Below are 26780 nucleotides of genomic sequence, written 5' to 3'. Positions count from 1 at the left end.
CAAATCACCCAAGGGAGCTGGAAAGAGAAAACCACCAAAAGCCTAACTTTAGCAGAAGAATCTAGATCACCAAAATAAGAGCCCAAATATGGGACATAGAAAACAAAAATATCATGAAAAACATTAACAAAACAAAAAACTGGTTCTTTGAAAGAATTAACAAGATTGATGAACTCCTAGCCAGAATGACCAAGAAAAAGAGAAAAAAAACCCATAAACACAATCAGAAATACAAAAGATCAAATCACAACTGACCCTGAAGAAATACAAAAGATTATCAGAGATTACTATGCACACCTGTGTGGAAACAAACTTGATAACCTAAATGAAATGAAGGACTTTCTGACCTCACAATCTCCCCAGGTTGAAATAAGAAGACATTGAGACACTAAATAGACCAATAACAATCCAGGAAATTGACTCTGTCATAAGAAAACTATCTAAAAAATGTATTTCTTAAATAATAAGATTTGAAAGTAAAAATTACTCCTTGATCCATGAGCTATGGAATAGATGTTGTATTAGCAGGCATAAAAACAGCATACATTTTGTATATCCATTAGAGCTCTAGTGACCAGGTGCATCGTCAATGAATTGTAATGTTTTGAAAGAAATATTTTTTCTCGACAGTAGGCTTAAAGTATTCAGAAAACCATGTTGTGAACAGGTGTGCCATTACTCAGACTTCGTTGCTCCACTTAGAGAGTATAAGTAAGATAGATTTAGCATAAATCTTAATGGCCCTAGATTTTCATAACAGCAAATGAGCATTGGCTTCAACCTAAAGTCACTAGCTGCTTTACCCCCTTACAAGGGAATCAGCTTGTCCTTTGAAGTCAGGCATTGACTTCTCTCTAGATATGAAAGTCTACTAGAAAGTTATGCCATCTACATTGAAAATCTGTTGGTGAGTGTAGCCACCTTCATCAGTGATCTTAACTAGACCTTCTGAATAACTTGCTGCAGCTTCTACATCAGCATTGCTGCTTCACCTTGCACTTTTATTTATGGAGATGGATTCTTCCTTTAAACCTCAGGAACCAACCTCTGCTAGCTTCCAACTTTTCTTCTGCAGCTTTCTAACCTCTCTCAACCTTCACAGAATTGAAGAAAGGGCCTTGCTCTAGACTACTATTTGGCTTAGGACCATATTGCGGTTGGTTTGTTCTTCTGTAGAGACCACTCAGATTTTCTCCATATCAGCAATAAGGCCATTACACTTGCTTATCATTTATGTGCTTACTAGAGTAGCACTTTAAAGTATCTTCAAGAAATTTTCCTTTGCATTCAAATTTTGCTAGCTGTTTGGACAAGAGGCCTATCTTTCAACATATCTTCCTCACTAGGCTGAATCATTTCTAGCTTTTGATTTAGTGTGAGAGCCACGTGACTCTTTCCTTCGCTTGAACGCTTAGAGGCCACTGTAGGGTCATTAATTGGCCTAATTTCAATTTTGTGTCTCAGGGAATAGTAAGACCCAAGGAGAGGGAGACAGGAGGGGGATCAGCTAGTCTGTGGAGCTGTCAGAACATATACATTTATTATTATTACAATTGCTGTCTCACATAGACACAGTTTCTGGAGCCTTAAAACAATGACAATAGTAACATCAAAGATCACTGATCACAGAGAGCCATAACAGCAATAAAATAATGAAAAAGTTTGAGATATTACAAGGATAACCAAAATGTGAGACATGAGCACATGCTGCTGGGAAAATGGTACCAATTAACTTGCTCGACGCAGAGTTACAACAAATTGTAAAAAAACACAGTATCTGTGAAGCAAAATGAAGTGAAATGCAATAAAAGGGGGCGTGTGACTGTACTTTTTGAGGCAGCCCAGCAAACCGAAAGTGCTACTACCATTAAGAATTATTCTCACACACAGATGCTCCATGGGCTTCCCTTTCTTCTAGCAATGTCTACTCTGGATTAGGGCTCTTTGTGTGCTTTGACTACACTCTTTCCCCTGTCATTGTCCTCCTTCCCACCCAGTGAATGCCACTTTTCTTACATGCACTATCCTGGTTTCCAGCAAGGATTCAGATTTTCCCCTTAAACTCATAGCTTTGTTCATTTCAGTCAGGTATTAAACATCTTATATTCGAGCCTCTTTGTTTTGTTTTGTTTTGTTTGAGTCAGGGTCTTACTCTGTCACTCAGGCTGGAGTGCAGTGACACAATCACGATGATCACAGTCATGATGATCAACCTCCTGGCTCGGGCCATCCTTCTACCTCAGCACCCTGAGTAGCTGGGACTACAGGTGTGCGCCACCACACCCAGCTAATTTTTTGATTTTCTTATAGAGACAAGGCCTTGCTATGTTGCTCAAGCTGGTCGCCAACTCGTGTGCTCAAGCAATCCGCCCACCTCAGTCTTCTAAAATGCTGGGATTATAGGCATGAACTACCAGGCCTGGCCTTCAAGCCTCTTAAAAGCGGGTAATGATAGCCTAGGTGTTCTTTCTGAGATGTGATTAGAAGGTATTATTGCTGTTCTGGAACTCTTGAACCAAGAGATGTTGCTACCAACTCACCCTTTATTACAAGAGTAATTGATTCGGGATCCAAACTGCATGTCTGTAACTTGTACCATGCCGTTCACAGGATCTGGAGGAGTTTTACATGATTTACCTATGTGAAAGAAACAGTATTTAGGAGCCAAGTAACATAATCTGACCTTTTTTCAGTACATAAGATCTGAACCTGCTTGTAGCTTACTGAAGAGTGTATATAGTTCTGATAATTCCATCAATTTTTTTCCACTCTGTGGAGACTCATGAGACTGCCTCAGGATCAATCACCAATTTACTAAGTTTCACTTTCAGAAAGACTTTCTCTCTCGAGTCTTATCTCCACTTTGTATTCCTTACCAAAATGTAAAAGCTGTTGGCCTTATAAACTACCTGTATATTTAAAAGTTTCCAAAGGATTTCTTCACATCTAATTATTCAAATGAGTGCATGTCTCCTTACAGAATTTTTTTCCTGGTCTAGAGTCATTCATTATTTGCTTTCCCATAGAAGGTGGAAATTTTCTCTGCAAATACTCCTTGAAACATTCTTAAGAAATGAGCATTTCAAGCAATAATCAGAGATGACCTACAACACCAACTTTTATATCCATCTATCTGAACACTTTGGAAAAAAGGTTTCTCATATACAAAATTTGAAAAACTTAAATACGATCCTACAGATGCTTTGGCAGACATGGAAAACTTTAATGCAGGATTACTCACGTTTACAGACATCTTTGGGACTTGACCAGACCAGGTTTTCTAGGCATTTGATAGAAAATAACCTCCAGTAGTACTCAGGACGGCATTCATACTTTAAAGATGTTCCAATGGGAAAGTCAGATGTATTGGTTGGAGTTTTCAACGTAGCAAATTCAAAATGATCTGGGGCCTTACAATGACCTGGAGACCTAGAAATTTCTAGAGACCAAGAAATAAAAACCATTTGAGTAATAAAAAGACATCCAACACTTTTTCTCTTTCTCTCTACCTTATTAGATTGGGTGCTAGAACAAAAGAAATTTTTAATTATGGAAAAAATAATTTCCTTGTAACTTTGGGAGAGAAAGGTCTGTTAGCATCCTTATCATCAGACAATAAATTATCTGGAAGGTTAGTCTGCTATCTGGTTTTCCTGCTCGTATAATTTAATGTAAAGTTAGCTCCTATTTAATTTTTAATATTTTTAGGGAGCTGGAAAGAGTGCCTCTGTCCAAGTTTCACCTTTCCTGTTTGGTTTCCTCATACTTAAGGCATCAACACTTCAATGGGGGACTCATGAGCATGGTTAGTGAACACAAGATGTTTCCTGGCATTGGGAAGCAGCCACCAATTTTCTAGGTCTGATTGCTAAGCTCAGCATTTCAATAAGGAAGAGAAAAGAAGCATCTTCTTAAAACAAGAACAAGCAACATGAAACAACAGTCCTCATTATAAGATAACATTACACAAAGTTTATTTTGAATCCATCTCTAGCTTTAGCTCCACATGCCTGTGGCCCACTAGTTCTAGGCTCAAGGGATAAAAACTCACTTTTAGTTCATATAAAATGAAATCAGAAAAATATATGCATACAAGCTTGGAAAAACAGGAATTGTTTCAACTTGGTTTTGGCAATACCTTCTCTCTTAGCTTGTATTTCAGCTGTTCTTCAGTCCCTTCCAAGTACCCATTCAAAGAATAAAGGTCATTCTTGAGCTAATTCTGCACCCAGAGAATTCTCTGGAGGAAGAGTTACAAACTGATTTCTCATCTCTCGACCATAGTTCAAAAATTTGTCTTGTATTCAAGGTAGCTTCATAGGAAATTTATCAATTCATGTTGTCTGTACATTTCAGTTTAAAGCTTGATATTAGCTCTACTAGCTTCAGGTTTAAGGAGTTAAAATCATGTCTTCAACCAACCATCTCAGCCCAAATCACACGAGACGTTGGGCTGGCAAGTCTCCAGACTAAAATCTAGCTGCTAGAACTAGGGCTGCAGTCTCTGAATAGGATTCTGATTTTAAAAAATAGTACTTAGAAGACTGCTTCTCTCTGTAGATTCAGTAAATCTGGATCAGGTGTTTGTCTTTATAAAAGGTTCATAGGTGCACCCCAAATGGAAGCCATAGTGTCAAAAGGGGGAATAAGGGCAGAAATGGCTTCTGTGTGACAGCACTTGTTTCCTTTCCTTTGCTATTATTATATCTATATCTATACCATCTATATATCTGTGTCTATATCTATCTCTCTCTCTATATATATATATTTGTATCTGTTGTGGAGTTTTCATCAGAGATATGCTGCAATCATAGAATGCTATGGTTGGTACTACTTAAAAAAACACTAAGTAGATGACAGTAGACATTAGGATGTTGAAGATGGGCTAAATGAAATGAGATTTCAATCAAAACTTCTTGCCAAAGTACAAAAGAAATTTTCCTATTCTGAAATCTTTCAGATACTTAAGTTTTCTGGTTAACAGAAACTTTATATCTTTAATGAAGTACCAAAACTTTTAAAGAAGAAAGATAGCAATTTTGGAGGGTAATGCATTCATTTAACCAGCATATGTTAATTGAGCACTTATTCTGTGTCAACCACTCATCAGGACCCTGGGGACATGGTGCTGTGGAGCACAAAAAAGTTCTTTCAAGGAGCTTATATTCTTGGAGAATATTTCTAAATTGTATGCATGTGTGTCAATCACCTTAAATAGTTAAAACCTTTTCTCGATTACTTATTGATATTGATCATCAATCCCAATTATGATAGTAGCACTGTCCCAGTGAATTGAAATGACACATGTCATTGTAACAAACTCTAAATGGATTCAGACTGCTTTACTTTTTTTTTTCACCTGTATTTCCAGCTACTTACAAGGCTGAGGTGAAATGTTTTACTTTTTCAAATTTCAGTGGCAGTGGTGGGATACTGCCAGGGTGGAGTAGGGGGCACAACATCAATAAGGGTACCTGATCTCGAACCAGGCAAAGTGGGACCAAAGAGAGGCCCAAACTTTACCTGTATGTTGTCCACTTGTATCCCTAATCCTGAATTGTACCCCACATCTATAAAATAAAATATAAAATATAAAAAATAAAATAAAATTTCTGGGTCTGTCGATGATTTATTTTTGCTCTTTACTTTCTGTCAGGCTTCTGATTGTTACTGTCTTCTACCTTCTGCTTATTCATTCAGAACAGTCCCCTCCTCACATTTTATTGGATTTTTAATTAGGAATAGAATATGTTACTTTTAATTTTTATTTTAGAGTTGTGGGATACATGCGAGAATTTGCTACACAAGGAAATTGTGCACAGGTGAGATTTGGGCTTCCAGCAAACCCTCTCTCCCCCGGTAGTGGACATGATTCCCAATAGGTGGTCGTGTGCCCCTTTGGAAGAGGCTACTTCAACTAGTAAGAGTTATGACAAATAAGAGAAAGCTTGGGTAATTCAAGCAATAACTGAGCTCTCATACACAACAGTTTAACAGACGTTTATCACGGTGCTACAAGGAGCATTGTACAGCAAAGATCTTTATAAAAGTTATGTTCTTGTAATGTTTTACTACAAAAAAACAAAACAAAACACCATAAGCTGTCCAAGTAGATTTTTAGCAACATAAACACTTTTGTATAGGTTGTTTAAAAAATGTTTTCCAATTTTTAGGATCAAGAAGTGAAGCAAAGATCTGTCTTCCATTGGGGAAAATATAAATGGGTAGACTAGGAGAAATCAGTAACGACTCTGAATGTATGAGACTCATTTTAAAAATCAGTTTATTATTTATGAATCAGCATAATTTATTTAGGTGCATGTTTTGAAAGCTTAAGGAGTCTCAAACTGCCTACCCTGTGTGATGGTACTCTACCTTTCCCCCATTCTTCATTGCTGTGATCTATTATCTCCATAGCATTTAATTAATTTATTTTTTCTTGTTCATCTTCTCACCTGAGTATGAACAACGTGGGTACAGGGAGTTAGCTCATCTTGTTCATTGCTATAACTCCAGTGCTTAGATGAACATCAGGCGTATAGTATAGCCTCAAAAAATAATTGACTGAACAAATGCATGTCTAATATTTATGCAAATCTAAACACAAATTATAGATCAACCACACCTTGATGGGAGAACAAAATGAAAAAGAAAGAAGAAAGGAAGGAAGGAGAAAGAGGGGGAAAGAAGGAAGGAAAAAACAGAAAGAAGGAAGAAAAAGATAGATAGATGATGGAAAGAAAAATAAATTTGTCAAAGCTTTATATTATGTAATCTGTCCTGACCTAGAGGAAAGCTACCATAGATTTATCACACTAGAATACAGATTCAAAACGACACAGGTGATGCACACACTGATTCAGAACAAAATATTCTTAAAATGAGTAATTTTCTATAAATAATTCAGACTAGAAAACAGAAGAACCACAAGAAGGGAGGCCACAGGTCAAAATATTAAATCAATGAAGAGGAGAGATTGGCCTCAGATGTTATTCTTACGTTCACACACAGGAACACTGCTATTCCAAAGGCTTTTCATTCCATCCAGGACACAATAACTAGCAGAGCTGCCTTTTAGTTGGAACCTAAAGAAGAAAATGCTAGTGAATAGGTGAGCTGTTTCAGACAAGAAGTCATTCAGTTCACAATCTGAGGCTTAGCCATATATGTCAGGATTTTGAGGATCTGGAACCAGCAGGTGGCAGGAGTGCCGAGGTTGAACCATTCTGGGAAAATCACAGCCTCCAGGAAAGGAGCAATACACAATGGTAAAGCCCAGCAACTTGTCACATGACAGTCCTGCTTGAATTGAAGAAGGTGGTCGTGGCGTAGCTGCCATCCCTTTGACCCTGATCCCAGACTCAGAATCTTGCTGATGATTCCATGAAAACCTGATAAATCACTCATTATTGGATGCCCAGTCTTTTAATACACCCTGCCAACTCTGACCCTGGAACCGTGAGTAAAACAACTTCCGCTTTGGATTGGAAAAGGGGAAAAACTGACAAGAGAACCAAGATTGTCCTTTTATCTCTACTATTGTGATGGCTGTGAAGAAGGTTCATAACAACAGGCTGGGCTACTGAAAAGTGTTAATTTTTCAGGAAAAGGAAAGGACACATGATTTTTGTATGCCACCATCCTAGATACTCAATGTATGTTGGACCTGGATGTCCTCCTAAATTTCACAGGGTGCCGATATTTGAAGCCTGCCATGAATTCTGTGGAACATTTTGAGATCATGAGCTTTTTTGCCCATGCTTAATAGTTTCCATGTAGAGATGCACACCTTGTGCAGAGCACTAGATTCACATAAACAAGTGAATGATCTTACCTGAGACACTAATGGCAGCCATCATGATCTTGTCTCAGAGCCCAGATCCCATTACTACCCGGATGATATATGATTGATTTTTAAAAATTCTTATTTTTTACACTTTCACTCCAATGACAAATTCCATTATTCATGACTTTGAAGATTTCCTGAAAAGATTCTTAAGTGATCTTAGCAATTTGTAATAATCATTTTGTGACATATAAAAATTTTTTCTAGGACTTTCCAAATTGCTTGTATTCCTTTCTACTTGAAAAATGTGGTTTTTTTTTTCATTTAATATGTTGCCTGTATATATTTATAACCAGTAGTTATACTTGCCTTTGAACTTATGTGATATATATCCCAGTTTCCCCTTATCTCATGTTATTAGTCTACATGTTCCTTTTCTTACGCCCTATATACATTTCCAAAAGTTACTTTCTAAATATATGTATATGCACATATATGAATATATATACATATATTTAGAATATATATAATTAATATATAGATATATATTTTAAAGCCACACCAAACCTTCCCTTTTTGGACTAATTCCTAACCCCAATTTCAATGTCCAGGTGCTCAGACAAGCTTATGCTCACCCTTCATCACAGACGAAAGACACCTTTGTTCCAAGCTGGAGATTAAGTGGAATTAGCACACGGCCATTAGGGAGTTGGTCCAGGAAGTCACTGCAGGATTTCACTGGAGAAAAAGAAAAACAAACAGAAATAACAGTGGCATGTGGAGAATAAAGACTCAAACTCAAATCGTCAAGCCAGATGAGAGTCTAGGCACCTGTACATCTGGGGACTGTAGGACTCCAGTCTCCCTGGGGTGTACAGCGCAGAGAAGCAGCTCCTGTGAGGTCATAGCCGGGCTCACAGCTGTAGAATACTTCCTGTCCAGGTGAAAATTTATCCTTGTCGCTTGAGGTATGTTTGCCACGCAGGATTTCTGGAGGTGGCTGACACACTGGGGAAAGAGAACTGAAATACTGTTAATTGTATGAAAGTAGCTTTTCCTCAATGGGAAACTAGCCAAGAGAATGATAATTGTAAGTTTATATGTAATAAAAAAGGTAGACTAATGCCTTTATTTTTGGACAACAAAATAGATACACATGGCAGGGGGCTGTATTGCCAAAAGTCACAGAACTGATACTTTGCAGAACTGTGACTAAAACTGAGGTAACCCCAATTCACTACTTTCCATCTAGAGCACACACCTAAAATTGCATGGCAGACAGTTTCTTCTAGAATGCCTCCAATTACTGTTCATTCAGTTCAAAATTGTTAGGATTCATACTTTTTTTTTTGAGTTGGAGTCTCACTCCGTCGCCCAGGCTGGAGTGCAGTGGCACACTCACGGCCACCCCAGCGTCAACCTGCTGGGCACTGGTGATCCTTCAGCCTCAGTCTTCCAAGTAGCCGGAAATACAGGCACGTACTACCATACACAGCTAATTTTTTTTTAATTTATTGTAGAGACAAGGTCTCACCAAGTTGCCCAAACTGGTCTCAAACCTGCAGGCTCAGGCAATCCACTCTCCTCAGCCTCCCAAAGTGCTGGGATTACAGGCTGAGCCACCAAGCCCAGTCAATTGGAGATTTATTTATTTATTTATTTTTGAGTTGGAGTCTCACTTTCTCATCCAGGCTGGAGTGCAGGGGCATGCTCATGGCCATCCCAGCGTCTGCCTGCTGGGCACTGGTGATCCTTCAGCCTCAGCTTTCCAAGTAGCTGGAACTACAGGCGCATGCTAACACGCCCAGCTAATTTTTTATTTATTGTAGAGATGAGGTCTTGCCAAGTTGCCTGGGCTGGTCTTGAGCCCACGGACTCTGGCAATCCACTTGCCTCTGTCTCCCAAAGTGCTGGGATTACAGGCTGAGCCACTGAGCCTGGCCTGGATTCATAGATTTTTATATCTTCACACTTCCTTTCTAGAAAGCATCACCAAATTATAGTTTCCCATTTTAGGCCATAAAGAGTGCCCATGCTGATATCTCATCTAAGAGATTTCTCCATCACCTGTCCTACTCTGGTACAACAAACAGGATTCATTCATCTATTCTCATCTCCTTTCAAATCCTCTCTCAGTGGGCACCTGACATGGAGTATGAGTCTCCTGTCAACACCCTATACAGCAAGGTGCTACTTAGTCGTTCATTCCAGTGAGAAGATGGGCAACCACTGAACACAATCTTCTAAAAACCCTGCAGTCATCATAATGTGAGTGCATCTTGCACACAGCATATTGAAATAGGTCTGTCTGTATCTTTATATAGTGGTTTGAACACAGGGAATCAGAACACATTTGGGTCTCAACTAAATCCTGTAAAACAGTTGTAAAACGAAAAAAAAATCAATTTAGCTTTGAGCAGATCAGTTCCCCGTTCTAAATTTCAATTTTTTAAAGTTAAAAAATGGGACATTGAACTAAAATAAGTGACTTCCTTAGGATCTTATAAATATTCTGATGCTCTAATATCCATTTTCAGGGCTTATCACCCCAGTGTTTTCTTTGATACTGAAGTGCTTTGCTAGTTGAATTTCTGTTGACCTCCAGCCTCACAACTCTACACTCTCCTTTGACTTCTCGGATCAGAAGCCTATACACCAATTAAAAGGCAGGATAATGAGAGAAGCCACTCTTCTTCTAAAGTGGCCCAGACAGTGGCAGTATTGGTGGCTGTTAGCTAGCAGCAGCAACTTAAATTCTAGCAATGCTAATGACTTTGACTCCAGCAGTATCAGCTACATTCTGGCAGCAGTGGTGGCTCCTGCATTTGCAGAGTACAAGGAGGTAGCTGCTCAATGGCAGGGGCTGGCCATTGCAACGTGAGTGCAGCTCTTTAATTTCTGGTAACACTGCCTTCCTCCTTTTGCTTTTAATGCCCTTACAACATCTTTGTAACCTATTGTCTGCAAGAAATCTGTCAATCCTTGAAATATCTAGAGTGGGTTTTGATTTCCTGACTGGATGCTGACTGGCAGAGCTAAGGCTCTGGAGTCAGGCACACTTTGGTTCTAGTCTTCAGTCTGCAAGATAGTAGCACAGGGAGTTATTTAATCTCTCTAAAACACATTTTCTCAGCAAAATATGGGAAGAATATGAGCTACCGCATAGCTTTGTTTTAGGGATTAACTGCATACATAGCCTGTATAATGGTACCTGACCAGAGGATCACTCATTACATATTATCAATTATTACACTCAAGGGCAATTAGTAGATCTGTTTATGAGAATCCCAAAGAAATATCACATTTCTTGCCCAAGTTTAGCTTTGCTTCTCAATTTGAGCACATGTGCATGTACACACACATATAAACACACACCTTCTTAATTTCATTTTCTCTCTTAGGAAAACATACTCACCCTCCCTGCTCATTACACATCCCTCCCTTAGAACAGACACCCATCATCTGACCTTCCAACAACCCATGTCAACTGCCCTTCAATGCCTCAGTTAGACTCACCCCTGGAGCAGCTTGGTAACTCTGGCTCCCATTTGTTCAGGGCCTGGCATCGCACCCTGGTGGGTCCTTTCATGACGAAGTCGGGCTGACACTTCAACTCCACAATTTCATTTAAGGAAAATAAGCTTCTGTTGTCAGATACCATGATTCCATTTTCGACCTCTGGAGGCATGCATTTATTAGGTATAATACACTGAGGGAGAGGGCCACTCCAGATGCCAACTTGATCATCATTGCTGGTGCAATATATCGAGGGCTCACCCACAAGCTCAAACTTTCTCCCTCTGTTTCCAGGATTGCAGCGATAGGTCACCACTGTACTATATGGAAAATACTCTCTGTTGATGCTAAAGAAATCTCCGTTGGCGATGGTTGGGGGTAGCCCACAAGAAATAACTGGAAAAAGTGAGAGCAGATTAAATAACAATGAATTTAAATAATGAGTGAGAAAAATCTAACGAGTCACTAAATTGTAACTAGTTTTACATTCATTTTTTGCTTTTAGTCTTTGGCAATGTGTAAGTTTTTACAAAGTTGTAATTTAGGAGGGCATAATGTGTTTTGCCTTTCCTACTTATATTATTTCTTGCAAACATATGCATTTATTAATATAATCCACATTCTTTTCACTTTAAACAGCTCTTGGATCATATTTTTATAGCATTTATACAGTTTTCTCCTATTCTTTTTCACTTTCTTTCTTTCTTTCTTTTTTTTTTTTTTTTGAGTTGGAGTCTCGCTCTGTCGCCCAGACTGGAGTGCAGTGGCCGCTCCCGGCCACCGCAGCCTCGACCTGCTGGGCTCCAGCGATCCTTCCGCCTCAGCCTTCCAAGTAGCCGGAATTACAGGCATGTGCTACCACGCCTGGCTAATTTTTTTTAATTTATTGTAGAGATGAGTTCTCGTCAAGTTGCCCAGGTGGGTCTCGAACTCACAGGCTCAGGCAATCCACTCACCTCAGCCTCCCAAAGGCGCAGGATTACAGGCTGAGCCACCAAGCCCGGCTTCACTTGCTTCCTTAATTTCCATTTTTATTATTAAATGAGTATAGCTTTTTAAAAAAACTAAAAGTCTTTGCTAAAAGAAAAAAAGTGTAAGGGAAAAGAGAAAACACAAACGGAGGGGGAAATAGAATTTGAATGTATTTGCATATAAATGATGTTTATAAAACTGTAGACTATTGTATGTTAAACATTTTGGAAATCAAAATAATATAAATAGACATATAAATTACCAATATTCATTCAAGAAGATGAGAAAACTAGAATGGATCAAGGAACATATAGGAATTAAAAAAAAATCAGAGATAAGTTCTATCAAACTTTCAAGGAACATAAACTTCCAAATGTAATTTCAAATGTTTCAAAACATGTAAAAGGTAGAAAACTTACCAACTTATTTCATTAAATCTGTTTGATATGATAACATGATTCTATGTAAAAGTAGTCATATATTAGTCCACAAAAGTCCTTAAATATATTTGAAAACGTAGAAGTAGCACATAGTATATTGTATTATTGTAAACGTAGAGGTAGCACATAGTATATTGTATTATTGTATTATTGTAAACCAGATTAAAAAAGTCATACAAACCCAAGAATACAAATTTGAAGAAAATCCTATTATTGAATTACTTCAACCAAAACCTCTAAACACTTGAAATTAAGAATGAAAATTCTTAAGGAAGTTTTTGCTTCTAGTAATGGTAATCTCAGTAATTCAGATCAAATATTGCTCTACCCCTCAACGTTGATCCAAGAAAGGCTAGAAATGCTGGAAAATTTTGAAAAATATCTATGAGGGCATCAGAGGGGTGACAAACCAGTGAAGCATTACTGGGCCATAATTTGACAGAAGATGAACATCTAAGTGAGAGTTGGGCATGTAGGCTGCTTTTCCCTTGGGAATGGGGAACTGAATGAGGAAGGGCAACTGAGAGGCTGAGCAGACTTGACAGTATCATAAAGTCAACGGACAAAATTTGAATCCAGGACCTGCCCCAACTGGAAACCCTGGTAATACCTTCTGATGTATTCTGAGGCCACAGAGGCCTAGGTCCTGGCAATCAAGGTTAATTTAAAGTAAATCTGTTGTCTCAAAGACTGGAGATAGTCATCAAAAACTGTAGGAGACCCAGGAAAATCATAGTTCCCAAGATTGAATTAAAATGGTCCCAGATTGCTAGTGTTCTCAGGAGCCTAGCAGAAATAACAACAAAAATTATCTCTAGAAGACAGATCATCTCAGACCTTGACATTATCTCTGTAAACAAGTTTTCAAATATAATTTCTGATACACAATCAAAGATAATAAGGTATTTGAAGAAATGAAAAATGTACACAATTACTGATGTTAGTAAATGAACCATTAGGACTACAGATATTAGAATTTTTCACTTACAGATGTAAAACAACCATGGTTACCTGTCCAAGGATATAATACACAAAACCAAAACTTTTGGTAGGAATTAGAAACTATTAAAAAGAACAGGGAAATTTTGGAAAGGAACCAAGTAAAAATTCTAGAATTGTAAAGAGCAATTACTGAAATTAAGAATTTGGATATGATTAACAGCAGATTAGGCACTTCGAAGAAAAACCAGTTAACTAGAAACTAAGAAGAAAATACTCAGAACAAAGCATAACAAGATAAAAGGATTAACAAATACAAGCAAAAGAATAAAAGATCTGTAGGGTAAAAGGATAAAGCCTAGCATGTGTAAGTGGCGTCCCACAATGAAAAGAAAGGGATAGCAGAGTATAACAACACCTGAAGAAGTAACGACTGAGAGTTTTCCAAGACTGATAAAAAACAGAATCAAATCACAGATTCAAAAAGTCATACAAACCCAAGAATACAAATATGAAGAAAATCCTACCTAGACCCTAAATTTATTGGGGACTAGGCTGTTACCCAAGCAGGTTTCCCATGGGGAGTTCTAATTGACAAGTTTAAAGAGAGCATGTACAAGTCCCAGGAATTCACACTGTGACTGAGAGGAGGTCACTATGGCATATTTGTGAAGTCCATGCAGGGCATAGAGGCAGTGAAGCCAGTCAAGTAGGATGTATCTAGGAAGTGGTCACCAGGAAGCATAAGGTAGATACCTGGATTGATCACACTGAAAAACTGAAGGAGGTGTAAAAACAGAAAGTGTGTATCAAGGGTGGCTAAGCCTGTTTTTGGTATGAGAAAGTTCAACATATTCAAAATAGATGCCAAGGCAACATAAAGTTCACAACAGGGTGAATATAAATAGTGTTTTTATAAGAACAACAGCAACATTGTCTTTGAAATGTAAAATATATGTAAAAGTATGACAACAATAGGAAAAGGGCCGAAGGGCATAAATGAAGTAAACCATGTGTTTGCATTTTTGAAAGAGGTAAAAAGTACAATTTAAGTTAGACTGTAGTAAATTCAGGATGTATATTGTCGTCTCTAGGGTAATCTTTTTTTTTTTTTTTTTTTGAGTTGGAGTCTTGCTCTGTTGCCTAGACTGGAGTGCAGTGGCCGCTTCCGGCCACCACAGCCTCGACCTGCTGGGCTCCGGCGATCCTTCCGCCTCAGCCTTCCAAGTAGCCGGAATTACAGGCATGCGCTCCCACGTCCAGCTGATTTTTTGATTTATTGTAGATGAGGTCTTGCTGCCCAGGCAGGTCTCGAACCCACGGGCTCAGGCAACCCACTCACCTCAGCCTCCCAAAGGCGCGGGATTACAGGCTGAGCCACCGAGCCCAGCTAAGGGTAATCATTTAAAGAATAAAAAAAAAGTGTGACTATAAGCTGTTGAGTAGAAACAGTGAAATAAAAAAATTAATTTCAAAGTGTAAGAAATAAAGGAAAATATGAAATAAACAGAAAATAAATAACCAGGCGTGTTAGACTTAAGCTCAACGATATCAGTAACCATATCAAATTTAAATGTTCTAAACAACTCCAGTTAAAAATAAAGATTTTCAGACAGAATAAAACAAAGAAAACTTAGTATAATGATGTTACAAGAGACAAGCTTTAAATATAGAACAAAGAATGGGTGAAAGTAAAAGATTTGAAACATATATATTATGTGCATAATAATACAAAAAAGAACAAAGAATAAAGCTGTTGTAGCTGTATTACTGTCATACCAAGTAGATTTGGCACAAGAAGTATTATGAAAAGTAAAAAGAGAAATTTCATATGATCAGCAGGAGGATATAATAAACCAAAATTTTAATGCATGTGATAACATGTCTAAAGTACATCAAATAAAAATTGCTAGGATGAAGAGGAAAGACAGATGAACCCACAGTCATAGCTGGGGATTGTAATAGGTTTAATAATGACTACCTCCCTCAAAAGACACCATGTCTTAACCTCTGGAACCTGTGAATATGACCTTATTTGGAAAACTGGTCTTTGTAGATATAATCAAGTTTAAGATCTTGAGGTGAGATAATCCTGGATTACCAGGGTGTACTCTAAACCCAATGTCCAGTGTCTCTATAAGAGAGAGAAGAGGAAACACAGCGAAGAAGGCAATGTGAATATGGAGGCAGAGATTGGAATGATGCGTCCACAAGTCAAGGAATGTCAAGGATTTCCAGCCACCATCCGACATTGGAAGCTAGGAGAGAGGCATTGAGTAGCTTCTAACAGGAACCAAACCTACTGGCATCTTAACTTTGGATTGCTGGCCTGCAAACTGCGAGAGAATACACTTCTCTTGTTTTAAGCCACAGCATTTATGGTAATTTGCTACAGCAGCTCTAGGAAACTAATACTAATATTTTACACATGTCTCTCAATAACTGAGAGAACAAATGGAGGAAAAAGAAAAACTATCTAAATCACATTTTCCTAAATAGCATTTATAGAAAAGGACATAAAATAACTACACATTCTTTTCAAGGATATACATAACATTTTATCAAAATTATTCATATTCTGGACCATAAAGAATGATAAACCATAAAGAATGATAAACCATAAATAAGATTCTGAGGATTAAAGCAATAAAAAAATAATAACTAGAAAATCTCCAAATGTTTGGAAACTTAGCAACACACTTCTAAATACCCAATGAACCAAGGAAGATGTCAAAAGGGAAATTAGGAAGCTTTTATGTATAATGATAATGAAAGTATAAGGATGGTGGGAAGTAACTAAAGCAGTTTCATAAACAAATGTATAGGTTTAAATATAAGAAAAAAGTAAGAAATTACAACAAATTATGTGTGCTTCAATATAAAGAATTTAGCAGTACAGCAGTATACAAAACTTGAAAGTTAAAGAAAGAAAATAATAAAGCAGAAAATAACATAAAGACAATCAATAAAGCTAAAAGTTGGCTTTTTGAAAAGCTTAATAAAACTGATAAGTCCCAAGTAAAACTAACCAAGGGGAAAAAAGCAAAAAGACATTACCAATATCAGAAGTTAATTAGTGTAGGAATACCACTACAGAACCTACAGGCATCCAAAAGATAATAAGAGGATATAATGAATAATATTATACCAATAACTTAGAAAATTCAAATGAAATAAATAAATTTCAAGAAAAACATATTTTACTTAAGCTCATTAAATAAAATATGAACAATCAAAATAATTTTATAGTTATGAAATAAATTAGTAATTAAAAATCTAATAACAACAACAAAAACCCTCAGGTTCAGATTGCTTCATTGCGGAATCCTCCAAACATATAAAGAAAAATAATATTAATGTTACACAAATTAATGCAGAGAGTAAAAAGGGATGAATAATGTCTAACACATTTTTTTTGAGGGCAGCATAATCTTGATGCCCAAACCAAGCAAGGATACATTATAATGCAAATTTTCTAAATGCAAATTTTTCTAAATGCAAATTTTCTAATAAAATATTAGGAAATTGAATCCAGCAATATTACAAAGGATGATACAATGGTTAAAGTGGGGCTTACATTGGCTGATTTGAAAATATTAACCAACCTTAAATTCTGGAATAAAAAATATTTGCAGTCACACATACAGGATAATAATATATAACACATCACAATTAAGATGGGCTTATTCTAGGAATTCAGAGTTGGTTTGCCTTTTGAGATCAAGCAATATAATATACTAAACTAACAGAGTAAAGGAGAAACAGATATAATTATCTCAATAAATGCAAAGTGATAAGTTACAACACATATTTATGTTAAATCTTTTAGCAAATTAGAAATCTGATAAGTAACATCTTATAAAAAAACTCACAACAAACATCATGCTGTATGATGACTATTAAAAACCTGATATCATTTCTTCTATTCAACAATGTACTGAAGGTTCTAGCCAATGAATAAAGCAAGATAAATAAATAAAAGATACAAGAAAGAAAAAGATTCTTGAAAGTTGGTCAAATTCACAAATGACATGATTATGCAGCAAATTCAAAAGAGTATGCAGATAAACTATTGAATTTATAAGAAAATTTAACAAGATTGCTTGGTCCAAGTTTGAACAGGTACATATCTGAGAACTAAGCAATCATAGAATAACATTTTTAAATGGAATCTAGAAATAAATCTAATGAAAGACATACAAGACTTCTATAAAGCTATTTGGTAAATATTGTGGAAAAGTAAAGAAAACTTCAAAAATAGAGGCATAGATCATATTCATGAATTTAAAAATTTAAAATGTGAATTTGTTAACTGTCCACAAATTGATTTGCTGAGTCAATAGAAACCCAGTACAAATTAAAGTAAGATTCTTCTTGTGGAAATTAACAAGTTGATTCTAAATTTTAATGGAACAGCAAAGGGCCAAGAATTATCAAGTAAATCTCATAGAAAGACATAGAAGATATATGGAGAGTTCAGATGGTAGCACTTAATTGCCAGAGGCAATGTGGGTTATCATACTAGACAGCAAAGCCAAAATAGCAATTACAATGATTTGACTGCAGAATTCTTTGTCATTGGCTAATTGATCATAGATTCTCTAAATTGGAAGTAGATGGCTAGCTGACCACAGTGTTATTTAATTTATGTAAAGAAAAGATATCTAGTAAATAGAAGTTTGACTTGAATCATTGCAAAAGTTGGTCATGATTCATCAACAACCCTCAGATTTGAATAGTTTGTAGATACACAGCAGCTTGGTTGAATGGGAGACTGGATGCTCTTGTGGAAGCACCCTGCTACACAGCTAAAAGTGAATATTGTAAGTCTTCCTCTAGCCTTCCCCAAGAGGACTTAAAGTCATTTACCATGTTTGGATTCAGAAAGTTTGTAGAATTAGAGAGAGAGATAAAAATATAGATACAGGTCTAGGAGTATTTTTTAAAAAATAAAATGAAATCTTGCCATGCATGCTGTTCTATCTTCTGATGCTTTTTCACATAAAATATGTATCCTTACATGTCATTAAGTGCTTCTTTATGTTACCATTTTTATGACTGAATAACATTCCAGTGTGTGGATGTACTTTTCCTAATTCTGCATGGCTATTTTATGTTTCTTAGGGAATTCTTTATAGTAGTAGTCATTTTTAAAAACATATCTCTTTCCTTTCAGCAGATCATTTCCAAACCATAGTTTGAAATGTGTGGAGCATTTAGGTTACTTTAACATTTCTACTATTATAAATAATGCTGAAATGAAAATTTCATACCAAACTTTTTGGAAAAAAAACCCTGGCAATTATTTCCTAAGAATAAATTCTAAGAAGTGGGTTAAAATATATGCCCATTTGAGGAACAGGGGAAGATGGCAGTGGAACCAGTCGGACTATGTGAGTTCCTGTGTGAGTGAGTGAGTGTATGGACAATTTTGCGAATGTGTCTGGAGTAAGTGGGTGTGTGAGTGGCTGACTGAGTGGGAACTCAGGAGCAAGTAGCCAGGACTCTCCTGGTGAAGTGACTGGTGCACTACTTGAACCCTAGTGCTTCCCAGGGCACAGAAGCTGAGTGCCATTTTTTAAAATCAACAAAGTTCTCCCCGGATAAAAGCTGCCAGGAATGATTGCTGGCTCCAGGCTCTGCCTCACCACTGCAGCATCTGTCTGGATGCTGGCAGCAAGTGCTGCTGAAGGAGCACAGCAAGGAAGACAGAAGCAGAGTCTCACTGTTCAACATAGAAGTGGAAGTCCTACCTAGAGCAATCAGACAAGAGAAGGAAATCAGGAGTATTCAAATAGGAAAATAGGAAGTTAAGATATCCCTCTTTGCTGATGGTATGATCCTATATCTCAAAAATCCAAGAGAATCTGTCAAAAACCTCCTTGCACTGATAAAGGACTTTGGCAAACTCTCAGAGTATAAAATAAACATGCAAAAGACAGTTACATTCTTATACACCAACAACAAACAGGCAGAGAACCAAATAAAGAGCATAATCCCATTCACAATAGCCACACAAAAAATGAAATACCTCAGCATCTTCCTAACCAGATAAGTGAAAGACCTTTACAATGAAAACTACACAACACTGCTCAAAGTAATCAAAGAAGACACAGACAAATGGAAAAATATTTCATGCTCATGGATAGGAAGGGTCAATATTGTTAAGATGTCCATCCTGCCAAAGGCAATCTACAGATTCAACACAATACTCATTGAATTACCAATATCATTCTTCCCAAACTTGGCAACAACAATACAAAAATTCATATGGAAACATAAATGACCATGAATAGTCAAAACAATCCTCAGCAAAAGAAACAAAGTGGAAGGTATCATACTTCCAGATTTTAAACTTTACTTTAAGACTGCAACAATCAAAACAGTCTGGTACTGGTACAAAAACAGGCATATATACCAATAGAGCAGGATAGAGATTCTAGAAGCAAAACCTCAATTTCTCAACTAACTCATCTTCAACAAAGCCTCCACCAACAACCACTGGGGAGAGGAGAACCTTCAGTAAATACAGCTGGGAAAACTGGTTGACCACATGTAGAAGCTTGAAACAGGACCCCTACCTATCACTATACACAAAAATCAACTCTAAATTGAGCAAAGACTTAAATGTAAAACCTCATACTATAAGAATCTTAGAAAACACAGGAGACACCCTATGGGAATCAGAATAGACAACCAATTCCTCATCAAAACCTTAAGTGCCCATGCCATAAGTGATAAGATGGACAAGTGGGACCTCATTAAACTGAAAAGCTTCTGCAAAGCAAAAGAAACCATCAAGAGAGTGGAGAGACAGCCCAAAGAATGGGAAAAAATATTTACCAACTGTATATCTGACAAAAGTTTAACATCCAGATCTACAAGGAACTCAAATATGCCGAGAGGAAAAAAAAAAACAGCCCCGTTAAAAAGTAGGTAAAAGACATGAATAGACACTTCTCAAAAGAAGACAGGCAAGAGACATATGAAAAAGTGCTCAGCCTCACTAATCATCAGATAAATGCAAATCAAAACCACATTGGGATACCACCTATCCCCAGTAAGAATGGTCATCATTAATAAAACAAAAAACAACAGATGCTGGTGAGGATACAGAGAAAAGGGAATGCTTCTACACTGCTGATGGGAATGCAAACTAGTCAACCTCTATGGAAAACAGTGTGACGATTTCTAAAAGAACTAGAAACTGACCTTCCATACGACCCAGCAATTCCCCTCTGGGAAAATACCCAGAGGTACTCAAATCATTCTACAAACAGTGCCTGCACATGCATTTTGTTGCAGCTCTGTTCACAACAGCAAAAATACGGAACCAGCCGTGCTGCCCATCAAAACTGGACTGGATAAAAAAAAAAATGTAGTACTATATATGATGGAATATTACATAGCCATAGAGAAGGAAAAACATAGACTTTGCAGCAACTTGGATGGATTTAGAGTCTATCATACTCAGTGATCTATCACAGAAACAAAGAACTGAGTTACCACGTGTTCTCACTCATAAGTGAACTCTGAACATTTACCATAATACAGTAAGAAAGGGATTGGTAGTAGCCAGAAACTGCCAGGGGAGGAGGGGGCACATAGCATCAATAAGAGTCTCTGATCTCAAACCAGGCAATGTAGGGACCAAAGTTTATCTGTACAATGACCATATGTATACCGAATCCTGAATTATACACTACATCTTTAAAATAAAATTTATTTTAAAGGCAGAAGTTGTCATTGCTCACTGTTGCCCACTTTTGAGGTTTATAGCACATGGTGCCTTTCAAGAAGTTTTGTTGGTCTCTAGGCAAATGAGAGTGCTGGTTCCTCCACAGTTCCACTAACCTTGAACAGTATTAATTTTCAAAATCTCTACTAATTTTCCAAGCAGAATTAGTATACTGGGGATGGCAGAATCAACACAAATTCAAGTTCATTGAAGTAAAAATAAGGTTTGAAGGCTTTTATATTTATCAGGCCCCTGATATAGAAAAGACATCTGGTCAGGTGCAGGGGCTCACACCTGTAATCCCAGCACTTTGGGAGACTGGGGTGGGAAGCCTGCTTGAGCCCAGGAGTTTGAGACTAGTCTAGGCAACATAGTGAGATTTCACTTCTACAAAAAAAGTAAAAAATTAGTTGGGCATGGTGGTGCACGCCTGCAGTCGCAGCTACTTGGGAGGCTGAGGTAGGAGAATTGTTTGAGCCCAGGGGTTTGTGGTGAGCTGTGATCCTGCCACTGCACTCCAGCCTGGGTGACAGAGTGAAACCCTGAAGAAAAAGAAAAAAAAAGACACATCCTAGGATAAGGAAGAACTTAAGGAAACAGTTACCAGGAATTCCATGGGAATTTTTTATAGAGCATCTGAAGGACAGACCACACAAAGAGAATTTGATCAACATTTTTATAATTCCAGAAGGAAATTAGAATGTATTGGTAAAGGTAATAGAAATGAATATTTAAACTCACTCTCACAAAGAGGTCCTTCATTATCCCAAGTGACAGTATTTTCTGAGATGATGCATATGGCAGAGGAGGAGCCAATGAGTCGATATCTAGAGGCAAAGAATGAGGAATGTTGTATTCTAAATACACACATAATTTACCATTTAAGTTGCTACTTCCCAAAGATAGCAATCTTGGAGAATTCAGAAGGACATTTTCCACTTGTCAAAGTACTATCTATCACTTTTCCAAGCTTCACGTTCTTCTTGGGACTTGGATTTTCTTTTTCATATTTTCTCAACTGAATGAGATTTCTCTTCTTTATTACCTTATGATACATTTTTACATAAATCTAAGGTGAATTACGTGTTTTTGTTTTTTAAAGTTATTACAAGCTACTTGAGTTCAAGGAAGCTGTTGTATGTGTACATATGTATGTGTGTGTATATAGTCCTCATATGTATTTCTTATGCCTTATAAATATGAATGCATAGATGGGCTTTTATCAGTAAGATTCATCAAATTAGAATCAAAGGAGATCCAAAAAGAACAGAACATTTATTTCATACTTAAAATGTAAAAGTCAGTGATTCTCAATTATATGCCTCAAAGTTTTCAAGGTGTGCTATAAAATTTGGAACAATTCAGGCATTTATTTTACTTCATCTGAGACTATGTATTGTGAGAAATGCTTGGCCTGATCTAGTCATGAGAATTGATTTAGGACAGGGTCAAACTTGATAGTTCTACAAATTAAGAGGAATAAAGTAATATCAAGTAACAGTCATGTTATTGTATTAGCTGAGAACTTTGCCTTATGAATTTTCAAGAAAACATGGCAGCATAAAATTTTATTCATGCAAAAAAACAATGACAACGGGAGATCCAATGAGTAGAGTGACAACAGTGGATACTTTAAAAGAAAATTGAAGCATTTCAATTGAATTGAATCCTGTTGGATTGTAGTAGTTATTATGTTGTAATATTAATGACTTTAGTATTTGTTTTTTAATGCCATGTAGTATACTACCAGAAATGAAAGTATTCTCAACTGCACTGACAACACACATACATACAAACTGCGCATATACACTGACAACATACATACACAAATACACACACACACAAAGAACAAATGGAGGAAAGAAAGGCTGCAGTTCTACATGTGCTCCTCCTGCTGCCTGTTTGTCTTAGGAGTAAAGGATCCTGGAGACGCCTCTGGCTTTTGATCTTGAAGAGGTTATTTCTTAAAGTGTTGTTTTTGGTTTTCTAACCATGAGACTTAGGATATGAATGATGAAGCAAGTTCAGACTGAAAATGGCATTTTTCCTCTCTGTACTATGGTTTAGTGTTCTAGTGCTGAACACATCATGAGTCAGAAGATAATTCTGTGTTAACTGATAAAGGAGACCAGATAGAACAATGTTTTAATTTGTTAAACTTGTCTCCCAAGGTAGATTAAGTAATTGAGCAAAAACTAGTTTGAATTGTCCTCATTCAGGATGTTTATGTGGAATTAAGGCAGAGAGATAAGATCCATGCTACTTGTTTTAGGAGGTGCCAGAAATGATTATATCCATTCTAACAGGTTGCAGTCTTTATATCTACCCTATCTATTTGGGTATCCTGGGGGAAGAGAGGGTTGTGGAGGCATATAGCTAAGCCATGGTTCAGAAAAGGTCATGATCATTTCATTACAAAAAACCACATACAGCCTGTTGGTAAACATGTCTAAACATTTGGAAATCTTCTACTCAGAGCTCAGAGTGGGACAGTGAAGCCTGGGATGTTACTGCCATTTCCCTTTTCTTCTTTTTAACCTACATGCCTTGAACCAGATGGTTGAGTTAGAAAAACCTGAGAATAAGAAACAAACCTTGTGAATTATTTATGTTAGCACATCGTCAACCTTAAATAATGAAATTCAGAAAATATGATTAAGTATAGAATCGATTCACGCACAAAGCTTGAAGATGACCACCTGAGAAACACCGAATCCAAAAAATGGGCCAGTGTTCTAAAGAGGAGAAGTTAGTTTCACTTACATAGAAATTTTAGCAGGATTACAACATTTTTCATATGAGACCATTACATATGTTCCAGTGATCCAAATGGTTACAGATTGCTACAGTTCAAGGAAGATTTTTTTTTTTTTTTTTGAGTTGGGAGTCTCACTCTGTCACCCAGACTGGAGTGCAGTGGCTGCTCCCGGCCACCGCAGCCTCGACCTGCTGGTCTCCAGCGATCCTTCCTCAGCCTTCCAAGTAGCCAGAATTACAGGCATGCGCTACCATGCCCGGCTGATTTTTTTGATTTATTGTAGAGATGAGGTCTCGCTGCCCAGGCAGGTCTCGAACCCGCGGGCTCAGGCAATCCACTCACCTCAGCCTCCCAAAGGCGCGGGATTACAGGCTGAGCCACCGAGCCCGGCTCAAGGAAGATTAATTTATTACTGAGGAAGAGTAGTGATCTGAGGGCATCTTATCTCTGGCACCATTTGGTTTTAATTATTTACAGGAAAGAAAAAGGCAGAAGCTGTAGTTGCATGCATGACTCAGGCTGCATAGCCACATTCCTCTCAAGGCTCAGAATAATTCAAAGTTTCAACAACTGTATGTTTTTTCTTTGTTTCTTTTTTTTTTTTTTTGAGTTTGAGTCTCACTGTCACCCAGACTGGAGTGCAGTGGCTGCTCCCGGCCACTGCAGCCTCGACTGCTGGGCTCCGGCGATCCTTCCGCCTCAGCCTTCCGAGTAGCCGGAATTACAGGCACACGCTACCACGCCAGCTGATTTTTTTATTTATTGTAGAGATGAAGTTTCGCCAAGTTGCCCAGGCGGGTCTCGAACTGCAGGCTCAGGCAATTCACTCACCTCGGCCTTCCAAAGCATGGGATTACAGGCTGAGCCACCGAGCCCGGCCGACTTTCTGTTTTAATTATTTAATTTCACAACATAAAATTATTTGACAGGAAGGCCTTCCCTTTGGTAATTTAATAGTAACTAAACAAAAACCTTTCTTATTTTGAAATAATCAGATTCACATGCAGTTGTACGAAATAATACAGAGAGATCCTAGGTACACTTTATTCAATTTCCCTCTGGTGATAACATATCTTGTAAAACAATAGTACAACATCAAAATCAGGATATTGATATAGATATGATCCACCAATTTTGTTGAAAGTTCCTTCTTTACTTTTGCTCATTTATGAGTATATGTGTCTGTTTGTGTATAGGCATATGCCTGTGTTTTACATTGATGCAGTTTTAAAAAATAGACTTTGTGTTTTAGAGCAGTTTTTGGTTCACAGCAGCATTGAACAGAAGATACAGAGATTTCCCATATACTCCCTGCCTCTACACATGCCCAGCCTCTCCTATTATCAACATCCCCCACCAGGATGGTTAATTTTTTTTTACAATGGTTAAACCTACAAAGACACATCATGATAACCCCAAGCCCATAGTTTACAACAGGGTTCACTTCTGGTGTTATGCATTTTATGACTTTGGATAGATTTATGATGACACCATTATAGCATCAGTTGTTTCACTCCAGTAAAAACCCTCCATGCACTGCTTATTCATCCTTCTCTCTTCCCTAACTTCTGGCAAGCATCTATCTTCTTACTGTCTACAGAATTTTGCCTTTTTCAGAATAGCATATAGTTGGAATCATATATTATATAGCCTTTTCAGATTGGCTTCTTTCACTTAGTGATACGCTTGCACTTAAGTTTCTTTCATGTCTTTTCATAGATGACAGTCTATTTATTTTTAGCACTAAATAATATTTCATTGGCTATAACATAATTTATTTATCCATTCACTTATGGAAGGATATCTTAGTTGCTTTCATGCATTGTCAATTATGAATAAAGTTGCTATAAGCATCTACATGCAGGATGTTTTTTGGGGGGAGGGGCATGAATTTTCAAGTCCTTTGGATAAATACCAAAGGGCAAAACTGCTGGAACATATGGTAAGAGTATGATCAGTTTTCTAAGAAATTGCCAAACTATTTTGTTAAAGTCACTGTGCCATTTCACATTTCTATCAGCAACAAATAAGAGTTGTGTCCCCCTTCCCACCTTGCCAATATGTTGAAGTTCTAACCCCCAGACCCTGTGAATATGACCTTATATGGTAATAGGGTCCTTGCAGATGTAATCAAGTTAAGATGAGGTAATTAAGATGTAACCAAGTTAAGATGAGGTCATATGGACCCTAATCCCATATGACTAATGTCTTTATAAGAAGAGAGAACTTTGGACATAGGCATGCAGAGAAAGGAGAACATCATGTGAAGACACATACATAGAGGGGAGACAGCATGTGAAGATAGAGACAGAAATTAGAGTTCTGTTTTCACACACCAAGGAAGACCTGGGGCCACCAGGAGCTGAAAGAGGCAAGGAAGGATTCTCCCCTGCAGGCTTTGGAGGAAGCATAGTCCTGCCAACACCTTGACTTTGGACTTCTAGCCTCCAGAACTGTGAGAGAATACATTTCTGCTGTTTTAAGCCCCTAGATATATGTTGATGTATCTGTGATAGTTGTATACTTTGGGATGGCAGCCTAGTGAACCAACAGTGCTGTTACCATTACGAATTGTCCTCCCACCTAACTGCTCTATGGGCTTCCTTTCCTTCCAGCAACGTCTACTCTGGG

At 37.4% G+C, this 26780-nt stretch overlaps 1 protein-coding gene across 1 annotated transcript in view; it reads right to left on the bottom strand.

Moving 5' to 3' along the window:
- The window catches only part of CR1L (complement C3b/C4b receptor 1 like), an 89023-nt gene that overhangs the window by 49114 nt on the left and 13129 nt on the right, over positions 1–26780 (bottom strand). The window contains exons 4-8 of the mRNA XM_021717698.1: positions 22133–22218; positions 11303–11698; positions 8618–8794; positions 8422–8524; positions 7000–7085 (exon numbers count right to left, since the gene is read on the bottom strand). Of these exons, the coding sequence (XP_021573373.1) occupies positions 7000–7085; positions 8422–8524; positions 8618–8794; positions 11303–11698; positions 22133–22218 (848 nt within the window). The remainder of the gene's footprint in view (positions 1–6999; positions 7086–8421; positions 8525–8617; positions 8795–11302; positions 11699–22132; positions 22219–26780) is intronic.

The sequence above is a fragment of the Carlito syrichta genome, unplaced genomic scaffold (genome assembly GCF_000164805.1).
Source record: "Carlito syrichta isolate Samal-C Ts95f unplaced genomic scaffold, Tarsius_syrichta-2.0.1 Scaffold310050, whole genome shotgun sequence".
NCBI classification, from domain to species: Eukaryota; Metazoa; Chordata; class Mammalia; order Primates; family Tarsiidae; genus Carlito; species Carlito syrichta.
The sequence above is the reverse complement of the archived record's forward strand: the minus strand, read 5'-3'. Positions and strand labels throughout refer to the sequence as shown.